At 46.1% G+C, this 12,384-nt stretch overlaps 1 protein-coding gene across 1 annotated transcript in view; it reads right to left on the bottom strand.

The window, feature by feature from the left end:
- Positions 1-12,384, bottom strand: part of LOC126259510 (uncharacterized) — a 192,293-nt gene that overhangs the window by 51,907 nt on the left and 128,002 nt on the right. The window contains exon 2 of the mRNA XM_049956363.1: positions 4,261-4,446. Within this exon, the coding sequence (XP_049812320.1) occupies positions 4,261-4,446 (186 nt within the window). The remainder of the gene's footprint in view (positions 1-4,260; positions 4,447-12,384) is intronic.

The following is a 12,384-nucleotide window of genomic DNA, read 5'->3' as shown; positions in this document are numbered from 1 at the left end:
GGTATAAACGTTCGATACCACACTCGTTAGGGGTTGCAGTTATCGACCGCGGTCCGTGTTAGTGTCGTTAGACTCGCGAGTCGCGACCAGCGCCGCTCCGCGGCTTTTATCAAGTTTCTAGCGAGCTCTCGTCCATCTTGCTCGGGAAGTCAAGTAGTAAAGTAACATAGCCTTCAGCTGATAGGAAGCGACCTCTAACAAGGCGCTTAGTAACGTATGGCCTAAGTGAGGCCTCAATAACTATCTATTTATAATTATATGTATGCCGCCAAGAACAATCCTGTACAACCAGTTAACTATAATATATAATATTTTTTACCAACGACTTCTAATTATTTTAGTCGTTGCAGATTCAGACCATGCAGCCAGCACCTTATCGACGTTACTGACAAACCTGCTGTGATTTATATGTTTCTGTTTAGCATTGGCCACCAGCCAACATTGGCGACGACTCGTTCGTTGTCATCATAACAAAAATGGTTGGCTCTGAGCACTATGGGACTTAACATCTGTAGTCATCAGTCCCCTAGAACTTACAACTACTTAAACCTAACTAACCTAAGGACATCACATACATCCATGCCCGAGGCAGAATTCGAACCTGCGACCGTAGCGGTGGGGCGGTACCAGACTGAAGCGCCTAGAACCGCTCGGCCACTTCGTCCGGCGACCACAGCAATACAACAACCTTAATCTGGCGCATCTGTCTGTAACGAGCGCTTCGAGAGCACGTATGGGGAGACGTTTTAGCCACTGTAGTATTCAATGCGGGTAACATAAAGAGATTGCAACAAGTATTAGCTCTGCGATAATGTTCTGACACAAAAATGTTTTCAAGAAAGGGGCAGAAACGGAACAGTATTCTGCGTCTCTCTTAGCGCAGAAAGCATCACGCATTCGCCTTCTGATTTGCTCACCACTGTACAGGGCGAAGCTAACGAAAGTAATAATCAACGATAAATGACTATCTACTGCTGAGATCCTGTCAGGAGCTTTTAAAGACTCTGTTGACGAAATGAGCCTCTTTAAGTTGTAACGACCGCAGTCTTTCTTACGAATCTCCGCTACTGGAACACGTTCATTTTTATTTATTTTTTTAAACTATACCAGCGAACACTTGCAGACGGTGCCCAGGGAGTGAGTTGGCCACTTACCGCCGTACCTTTCTCCCAGCGCTGCTAGTTCTGCTTGTTAATCAGGACGGACAGCTTTCGTTGGAGGATAGAAAAGCAAGTAAGATGAGCTGTCTGGCAGCGGTAGGAGCAGCTTCGCCGTACAATTTGCTCGTACAGCTGAGTCGTTCCGTCATCTCATTCTCTGTGATGCGTGGCATCGCGCGAAGATTCACTCGTGTCCCCGGCCAAAAGCCATGTAGTCAGATGCACGCAGGGCAAACCATGCGACGTATTGCACCACTGAACCGCAATGAAACCTTTATCGGCGGGCCCGGATCGATCATCGTCACTTCTACACTCGGCGCGCCAGCATTGATGGAACCCGCGAGACAGGATTTAAACTGTAGCAACTTCAACACTAATAAAAAAAGTCCGGTAGTAATTTAACTCCTGCGGATCTCGGCGGTTAGCGTGTCTGGTTGCGGTGCGGAGCACCCGGGTTCGATTCGTGATGGTGCCAAAGCGTTTTCGTTGGTGGGAGGACTGGAACAGGACAACTGAGGAACTGCTTGGAAAAGAATGGCTCCAAGGTGCGAGAAGCTGACAACAGTGATATGCCGTGTCAAAGTGTAGGGACAGTCAAAAGGCTTCCGTCTTTAGGGCGATGCTGTAACATGCATATATGCAACGTAGCGCGACTCCGATGCAGGTATACGAGCACCGATATGGAGGCAAGGGTTAGTGTGACATTCGTGTCTTTCCAATGCGTCTACGATAAATAAGGCATCATGAACGAGGCGACGTTATTACCAATGTGTATGAAGATGGTATCTGAAACTTCCTGGCAGATTAAAACTGTGTGCCGGACCGAGACTCGAACTCGGGGAGACGAGGTAGTTGGTAGAGCACTTGTCCGCGAAAGGCAAAGGTTCCGAGTTCGAGTCTCGGTCCGGCACACAGTTTTCATCTGCCAGGAAGTTTCATATCACCGCACACTCCGCTGCAGAGTGAAAATCTCAGGAAGAGGATTTGCAACAGGCAGTTTCGGACTTCTTCAGGCAACAAGACATGGTGTTTTACCAAACGGGTATCTTCAAACTAGTGCGACGGTGGAATGATTGGCTCGATGATAACGGCATTTTGCCTGATTGGCAAGCCGATTGTGGACTGTACGCCATTCGAATGGAAACTTCGTGATCGTCCCTTACAACACCAGACGTCAGAAGATGACACGGAGGCAGAACCTTACCGAGGAGAATCTGTACTGTTCTGGACAACATACATCGCCAACAGTGAGTACCGTGCCATCAACTAGATCGTTGCTACATTGATAGAACTGTTTACAGCGACTAAACAGCACAGCAGTTTAAAACCATGTAGGTCGAGAGTCAGATTGAAATCGAAACACTTGCAGTTTCCACGACAGCAAAAGGTGTGTATTAGCTTCAATGTATGCTCACCAATCATCTCTCTATCATAAAGCACCACCTCCAGCTCGCCATTGGCTCTATGTTTTTATGTGAAACTTGTTTTGACAAATCTCGTGTGGCCACACTAAGACGCAACGCTCGCTTATGAATACGGAAATGACCGATCATAATTTCATGCCCACAAAGGGGAACGCACGAGCAATCTGTTTTAAGCTCCCAGTACTAGCAGAATATCGTTACTGGTCATTCAGGATCACTAACTCCCAATTCAGCGGGACTTGCCTAGAGCTGCGCGCCGACTCACAAATCTTGCTTCAGCCATCTTGCAGAAACTGCATAAAAATTCAGCCCTTCCAGCCAATCAGACATGAGGAACAGAATACAGACATTCGGAGATCCCTTACTCCCACTTATAACACCGCTTTTGTACGTTCCGCTGCCAAAACTTCTTGTAATATCGTTAATGATGCTCCTTGAGTACCTGGAGGTAACGGAAACCCAAGGAGAAGCCGGCTACCTCTAAGCTAGCCTAATAGTTCCCGACCACAACAGTCAGCATATACTGCGTCCTCCCCTTCAGCATAATTTATATGGATTACCCCACGCACAAGCTACGGGCCTCAGAGAGAGAGCTTTCTAGCTGATTAGGCTCGGGGGAAACTCCGTACAACGCCAGCCCCTGCACAATTAACAGTTAAGATCACGTTCTCCAGCCGCAGCAGTCCGTCGGGACAGATAAAAAACGTAGTTAAATCCCCGGTTGGAAGGTCATAGTGCGGTGTCTCTGATGTTGTAGAAACGGCACAATATTTCAACGAGACAGCTTTTCATCATCTTCAGACGTCACTGTGCAGTAGGCTGCAGAGTACATACACTCATGTTCATAAAAAAAAGTTTAAATGACTAGAGCTACGCCGTTCATATTTACAGTACTAGTACATTAGTATGTTCTGTAAAAATGATTAGCATAGTGATGACCACAGATGTTAAGTCCCATAGTGCTCAGAGCCATTTGAACCATTTGAACTACACACCCAGATGGATACACAACATTCTCTCATGCCAATAATGCTCCTTCTTTCAAACTCACTGATCTGACGGTACGGTTCGTGTGTACGTCGGCGAGGCATCCTGTACTTCTGCTCAAGTCACACTGATCCATTACGTTCTGTTTATAGCGACAAACGAGAGCCAAAGACACATTTTACCGGTAGGCGGTGTTGCGCCGCGATATCGATGTTGACCTTGAACCCGCGGGCTTACATGGTTCAAACGTTAATCTGCTGAACATAGTGATGTATAGGTCCCGTGAGTATGAACACCCTATCTAGTCGTTCAAGTGTTATGTTTCTTCTAAAAATGAGTGTCTGTAGATGTAGATTTTTGTGCCTGTTAAAACGCTGTGCAGCTCCCACTACAGCATCCGATGCAACCTGAGAACCCATCAAGCAATTAGTACGTCGGAAATCTTCAAACACCGAAATAAAATCCATGCTCCAATTAAAATCTGAATCGGATAACTCTGCTTCAGAGTTCTTGTCCCATCCCGCTCCAGAATGATTTGTTTGTTGCAAAACGCTGACTGCGAAAGGGTGAAACGTCAGTATTCTTGCAACTCGAGACCACTGCTTTACTCGATCCAGAGAGGTGAAACGAACGATACAGCTACTGGCTACCTATAGCAAACAAGGAGTGTGTGCGAGCGGCGGACCCACCTTGAAGATGAATTGCCCCATGTCGGAGATGCGGCCCGGCGTGGAGGCCCTCTTGAAGCAGTGCAGGTAGTCCCTGGTGAGGACGAAGTAGCGCTCCTTCCAGCGCGAGAACAGCCGGTCCCGCTGCTGCCACAGCACGCCTCGTTTCAGCGCCGGCGAGTCGTAGCCCGAGCCCGCGATCAGCGACTGGAAACACACGAACAAGCACACAGAGTAAGTCTCAGGCAAGAGGACACATTGCTAAACGTACATGACACCTCGAGTGAAAGCTCTCTAAGTGCCTGAGGTGCGAGCTGCAGGGATGGAGAAGAGTTTGTACCTCTTTCATTCAGACGAATTTTGCATGAGAACGAGACATGCACTCGACCCCCTCCTTATCTACCAGCTAATTAATTATGAGCACAATGGTAACGCAAGGAAATGATGGTGGACCTTCTAGTTGGTAAAATAAGGAGTGCACAATCACAATAATTTATTAGAAATTGTAATCTACTCAAAAAAAAAGAGAACTTTATTGTGGTGTGCGTACTGTAAGACCTTCGGTACACACACCATCATATTATTGGACTTGTCGGTCTAACGAAGTAGGCGAGTGTCAGCAATATGTCTCGTGGTCTTATCGTGGCGTGTTTATCTTCTGCTGTAAGGTCAGACGATAGAAATGCGCCGGCCGCGGTGGTCTAGCGGTTCTGGCGCTGCAGTCCGGAACCGCGGGACTGCTACGGTCGCAGGTTCGAATCCTGCCTCGGGCATGGGTGTGTGTGATGTCCTTAGGTTAGTTAGGTTTAAGTAGTTCTAAGTTCTAGGGGACTTATGACCTAAGATGTTGAGTCCCATAGTGCTCAGAGCCATTTGAACCATTTTTGATAGAAATGCCACTTGCACTCTTAGAGTAGCAGATTGACGGTGACCCACTATAAACAGAACTTGATTAAATTTCACACACATTTATTAAAATAATAAAAACATAGATATTACATAACTTGATTATGGATGCTGTTTACAATTGACAATCTCAAGTTCCTTTGGTCTTGGTACGTTAATCTTATTTTCACATATCACTGATACTTGACAAAGTGTCTATTCATTTATCTTCATGGCTATGTACAGGAATATGGTAATCTTATTAGGTGCAGACTAATGCAGACTGTACACTCGTTATAATACCTCACGCGTTCTGGTATCACTGCGTCAGTGTGATCCGTGAGGAGAAAAGGTTCTACGTTAGCAGCAATCTCATTGGCTGCGTTACATATTAATACGCGGATCGGCGGAAGCAGAATTTGGTCCCTCTCTATGGCAGCGCCATCTCGTAGCGCGGAGACGGACGAGCGCTGCGCCTGCGCTGTTGTGCTTAACGGGGCGCGCTCTATTGGAAAAGTTGTGTTCGCGCTGACTACGCGGAACTATGTACACAACATTTATCATAATAAACAACAGGAAATGGGATTCTGCCTATATCTATGAAATGATATGCGGATTAAATATTACAATGAGATTTAAAATATACATCAGGACATAAATGCACATGATTGTCTACACACACAGTAAGTTAAAGGATAGGGTATACCGAAATATTATGAGAATAAGAGTTGACTCAAGAACAAAAAATGGTTCAAATGGCTCTGAGCACTATGGGACTCAACTGCTGAGGTCATTAGTCCCCTAGAACTTAGAACTAGTTAAACCTAACTAACCTAAGGACATCACAAACAGCCATGCCCGAGGCAGGATTCGAACCTGCGACCGTAGCGGACTCAAGAACAAGGGGCTCCTACTCTGTGATGCAATAGATTCACATGGTAAGGTAATGATGCCCAAGATATGTTTTAAAAGAAGCTATGTAATCCTGGGATTGAACAGGAAAAAGATCAAACTCATGACTGGACTGACGACCGGCCATGGGAACTTCAAAAAACACCTCCACACAATGGGTATAATGGAAGAGGAACCTAAATGTAAAATCTGTGGTGAAGGTGAAGAAACTGAATCTTACCTAATCTTTGAATGCATGGCATTGGAGAGTAAAAGATACAGAATCTTCGGGACAACTAGACCTGAAGAAATTGTGTCTAACGAAAAACTGGTAGAGGGACTCCTTGCACTATTTAAGGGCACTGGTTGGCTTTACTAGATATACAGGGAGCGATACCACACAATAAACATAGTTTCGGTGCGGGCAGTGGCGGGTTAGACCTTTAGCTCTCCTGTTAAAATCAATCAATCAACCAAGGAGTGAAAATGTTTTAAGATTTATATTCGAAAAGAACAGTAGATAACAAGAAAACAGCAAAAATTCAAGAAAGGACAGCAAACGGAAACCTATGTTCTTATTCGTTGCAGAATATTTTCAGGTCAAGAAACGTTAGCAGGAATACAAAAAGGCAAATATATTTGACTATATTATGATCTATAGTAACGCTTGGATCGGAAGGCTGGGTGCTGACTAGAAAGGTTCAAAATGGTTCAAATGGCTCTGAGCACCGTGGGACTCAACATCTGGGGTCATCAGTCCCGTAGAACTTAGAACTACTTAAACCTAACTAACCTTAGGACATCACACACATCCATGCCCGAGGCAGGATTCGAACCTGCGACCGTAGCTGTCGTGCGGTTCCAGACTTAAGCGCCTAGAGACGCTCGGCCACACCGGCCGGCGACTAGGAAGGAAGAATAATGGTTGTTGAGAAAGAAAAAGAAGATTTTGATATAGATATTTGGGGCAGTAAGAGACGCAGGGTGCTGGAGAATGAGGATCAACGCAGAATGCAGTCACTTCTTGGACAGATGAATATTGTAGTAAAAATCAAGCAAAGAACAATAATACGCACTGGTCTTGTACAGAAAACGCCAGAAACTCAAAGTGTTAAGAAAGTGTTCATAGCAAAGCCCGAGGGAAGAAGGAGACGGGGAAGATCCAGGAAAAGCCGGCCGCTGTGGCCGAGCAGTTCTAGGCGCTTCAGTCCGGAACCGCGCTGCTGCTACGGTCGCAGGTTCGAATCCTGCCTCGGGCATGGATGTGTGTGATGTCCTTAGGTTAGTTAGGTTTAAGTAGTTCAAAGTCTAGGGGACTGATGACCTCAGATGTTTAGAGGCATAGTGCTTAGAGCCATTTGAACCAAGTCCAGGAAAAGGTGGCTCGAAGATACGGAACAGGACCTCAAAGCAAATGGGAACCAGGAATTGGCGAAAGAGAGAAATGGACTGAGAAGAACGGAGGCACGTAAAAAAGGAGACCAAGATTCTACTCGGACTGTAGCGCCGACCAGTAAGCAAGTATCTACCGAAACACAAGAGAACCTAGTTTAGCTCACGATGTGTCACCTTGTCTTTTCAGATAGCCGCGGGACTCATGTGTAGCTTCATTATTGTCTAAGTCAGTTTGGCAGCCAAAAGTAATGGAGGTATGATACTTGTTCCAGTATCACGTAGTCACGGACGTGAAGGATGAGAGTGGTGTGGTGTGTCGTGTCGTGTCGTCCTCTTGCGAGTTTCGTTAGAAGCACTGAGGGGAGGGGAGGTTGTAACTGAGCCACTGTACCTCGCAGCCCCCCCCCCCTCCCCTCGACAGTGGAGAGCTCTCGGCAAGTGTGGCAGCGCGCGTTCTCGCTGTAAGGGCACTCCCCAGACAGCTGACTACGCGCTTCTTCTACTCATGCGCGGCGAGACGCCAGGGCTCCGACAGTCAGCAGCTTCCGTACGAGTAGCGAGGGGGAGATATCACTGGTGCGACAGGGGCGCAGGAAGCACCCGCTGCATGCTAAACTCGCTGCTCAACACACTTGGAAAAGTTGAGGCCCGGTACAAGTGGCATCTTTTACTTATGGCTGGGGATGTTCGGAGGCGCCTCAATAACCGTACTCCCATTGTGGCTATACAACTTCACTGCTGACCATTAAAGCTGCAACAATGTAAAGGCGGCATGCGACAGACTGGAACGCAGTGTGCTAAATGATTCGATATGCAAATGATTAGCAATCCGCTACCGTCGCACGAAGTAGGCAGCGGCTAGGCCATCTACCAGGTGGTTATAATTAAACTTCCCCTATTTAACACGTTATAACACGGAAACTATCTACCGTACGAGTACCAAATTTGGTAGCATTAATGTCCAGGACACGGGGAGGAGAAACACTGCAGAATCAATTCAACTGAAACACTTTAAATGTGCTGCTAAGGTACATCATACCATTACATACCGGTACCATTACTGCTACAGAAGGGGCTCAATAGGGCACCCATCAGTGGCCAGAAGAGTCTAAAAGCGCAGGATTGCTTTCTGCACAGCAGAACGAAGCATGTCCGTGGGTATGCTGGCTACCTCTCTTGATATGCTGCGCTTCAGATTAGCACTTGTGTGAATGTTCCTCTGGTAAACCCTGTCCTTCACGTAGCCCCACAACCAGAAATCACAGGGAGTGAGATCAGCTGATCGTGCTGCCCAAGCATTTGGAAACGATCGGCTGATTATTCGATCGTTTCCAAATGTGTTTCGTAGAAGCAAGTGAACATCACGAGTGATGTTGAGTTCAATGCGTCTCTCTCCTACAGGGTTTGACACGCTGGTGAAGCATATCACAGTAACGACGGCCAGTCGCACTGCACGTCTTTGGTCCTTGAGTACCAACATGTCCCAAAAAGAATGGACCAATGATGAACGTAGAACGTAGCCGAGAAGCCACACCATACGATGACACGTTCACCATACTGAGGAACTCCATACACAGTGACTGGAGGTGAAGGTCGCCACCCTCGGCAGTTCTGTGTGTCCACCTTACCGTCAGACAAAAATGAGCTTCGTCTGACCATAGGATGGTCCAGGCCGAACCCTAGTCAACTTCAATCCTTGCGAGAAAGTGGAGAGCGAACTCAACACGTCGTTGTGCGTCCTGTGGTGCAGGCTGCTGTACGATATGGGTCTTGTACGGATACCATTTGAGAATGGTTCGAAGTACCTTCCGTACAGTGGATCACGGGATGTCCAACTGTCGTGACACAGCACGCGCACTGCCTGAAGATCGGGAATTGCGCGCAGCGTTGTCTGTCGTCGCAAAAGAAACAATCTGTGGTGTAACCGGTCGTCGGCCTCTTCCGGGAATTATGCCCAGTTCTCCAGTTGGTTCGAACTTCTTCATTGTGGTCCGCACAGCGGGTGCAGAAAGAGGACCCTTCCGTTATCCTTTCAGCCGGCGACATTCTCGAAGTGCAGTTGCAGCATTTCTGTTGTTTCGATAACAGAGCTTCACCAGTAATTCCATGCTCCTTTCGTCCAGGCTCATGTTGACATGTCAACGAGTGCACTGCGACTGCTCTGACGCGTGAGACTATGAATCACGATGACTGATCACGGCACCTGGTGGCCACAGTTGTAACTGAACGGCGGCAGCGTGACGTGTGGAAATCATGCACCTCATGCTCTGGACATTAATGCTACCAAGTTAGGTACTCGTAAGGTAACTAGTTTCCGGGTTACAACGTGTTAATTACGGAAAGTTTAATTACAACCACCCACTATATTCTGGACAAAAGCAGAGAAACAGCGGATTTCTAATTTGGAAACCACGTATCAATGACGATTACTTGCGCGAAGATCGTATTACGCCTCGTGGAAAAAGTTGTCGGAATTCTACAGCAGCAGGACTATGACCTATCGAGATGCGGTTTATCGTTCCGCTACAGTCGCTGCTTTTCGTTTGTCAGGATCCCACGACTATCAAACGAATATGGAATCGACGACGTCAGAAGGGCCGTCTCGGCGCCAAGCTGACTGTCTGTGGCGCCCGCGACGACAAACTTGTTGTAGGCAAGGGTGCAGGATCGTTTATCCACGTCAGCAAGTGGGCTCTTTTGCAACAAGAAAAATGCCTACGACGTGTGCAACACCTCGTCTCCAAGGCGACCGTTGTTGCGGCCTGCCGCTGAAAATATCTGGTTATGGGTTATCGGGAGACGCCGCCACTCGCCAGCCACTACGATTGATGAGCTCTAGCACAGAGTCGTCGCAGCATGGAATGACGCACCCGTAATCAGTCATCCACGATCAGATCGATTCGACGCCCTGCCGCTGCCAGAGTTGGTAGCTCTTTGTGCTAAATTTCGCACCCCAGTACACACCTAAATCATCCAAACCTGTGTTAATGTGTTCTTCCTACTATACTGTATACGCACAACAAGTAAAATTTCGTTACTATCTTTCCTGAGGTTGCAACTGTAATTTGTACTTAAATCTTTCTACAAGGACCTCCTGAAAAGTAATGCCTCCGAATTTTTGTGTGTGAAAACCCTTAAAACTTTTTAAATAAAACAAACGTTGTCAACATTCTACATCCTTATTCTTCATGCCTACGTATTTGCTTCGAATTGTAGCGTGTAACACGGCGGTGTGAAAAGCAACGATGTCGGCGCGCGACTAACATCGTGATGTAATAGAATATCGAATTCGAAGAGTCCGTCCGCATGTGGAGCATCGTCTCCTTCAGTATGTCAATGCGAAACCACGCAAAAGCGCTGCAACGTCCCTAGCAATCCGACGTCTTGTGTTCACCGTCATCGATCATCTTCCAAACAGTTCCGTCTTGGCTCCATCCGATTTTCACCTGTTGGACTTCACTTTGATAGAGATGAAGCAACGCAAGAAGTGACGTTGTGCTTGCGTTCAACAAGATCAAACATTCTGCAGTGACGGTATCAACAAACTGATATCTCGTTGCGATAAATGTGTTCGTCGCTAGGGTGACTATGCTGAGAAATAAATATGTATACATGAAGCATAAAGATGCCGAATTTTACTAGCGTTTGTTTTACATAAAAAGCTTTAAGAATTCTTAAATAAAAATTGGAAAGCATTATTTTTCAGCGTGCCCTCGTACAATGAAAATATTCAATACAACCACTTTACAATTGACATAGACTGCTTCATACCACCGTGTTTGTCTCTGTTGCGATTTCATCCGTAGAAACAGATAGATAATGCACAGCATATCTATCCCGCTGACTGTTGTTAGAACATTCGACACAGAATTCCAGTTGTACGGTTAGTTCAGAATCTGCCCCACGTATTCTTTCGAGAACTGTCTTCTTTCTCCCTATGACGACAGCATGCAGAATCACAGGAGCATTGTCAGATACGCAGTATCAATATCATTTAGTACCGAAGTTTTTACTCTTTCATATATTGAAGCGAATCGTGGATTTGAGAAAACTGGAGAAGAAGAGAATCGAAGCGTTTCGGATGTGGAATTACACAAAGATGCTGAAAATTAAGGTGTCTCCGCATAATCTACCAGAAGAGGAATATGTGGAAAACAAAGACTAAAAAAAGGGATAGAATGTATTAAACTATCGGGGAATAACCTCCACGCTACTAGAGAGAGCTGCAGAGGGCAAATTCTGCAGCAGAAGACTGAGACTGGAATGCATCCAATGATTAACCGAGGACGTTGGACGTAAGTGCTACTCCGAGATGAAGAGGTTGGTACAAGATAAGAAATCATGGCACACCGCATCAAACCAACGGAAGACTGATGAGAATTCAGGAGAGCGGTTCAGAAATGATACAAATGTTTACTGAAATGGCTGACGTTAGCGAATATTTTACATCAGCAACCAACTTTATAAACCTAGAATATTTCAAATAGAGGCAAGTTACGATTGCATCTTTCTGAGAATCAAAGGTGATATTCACGTGATCCACTCTCGCAGAACAAAGTAGATAAAAGACTATAGATGTGATCACCGATGAAATATGCTGTACTTAGATAAACAGTCATACGCACATGTTATGCATAGCTTATCACTGCACTGCAAGCGTCTACTAGCAATAGACCTGGTTGATCCACTTCTGACCAAAAGATTTCCGCTGTGCTGTTAACCCAAAACTGAACAGATCGCTCCTTAACAACGGAGGAGGTCAAGTTAATCATCTTTTGTTTTAATGTTTGCGACGAAGAAAACAGTTATCTCTCATTGCAAAAGTGAATAAAATATCAAATTACCGATGCAAGATAACATGAAGACTATCTGCTGCAGACGCAGCGTAGGTTTTGAATACAGTGACAGATAATGAATGCAGACGCCAGTCACTGTCTCCGTTGACACAAGTGCTTTCCTCGTCACGTGGTAACT

This window comes from Schistocerca nitens, chromosome 5 (genome assembly GCF_023898315.1).
Source record: "Schistocerca nitens isolate TAMUIC-IGC-003100 chromosome 5, iqSchNite1.1, whole genome shotgun sequence".
Taxonomy (NCBI): domain Eukaryota; kingdom Metazoa; phylum Arthropoda; class Insecta; order Orthoptera; family Acrididae; genus Schistocerca; species Schistocerca nitens.
Note: the sequence above shows the minus strand (reverse complement) of the source record. Positions and strands in the feature narration are given on the sequence as shown.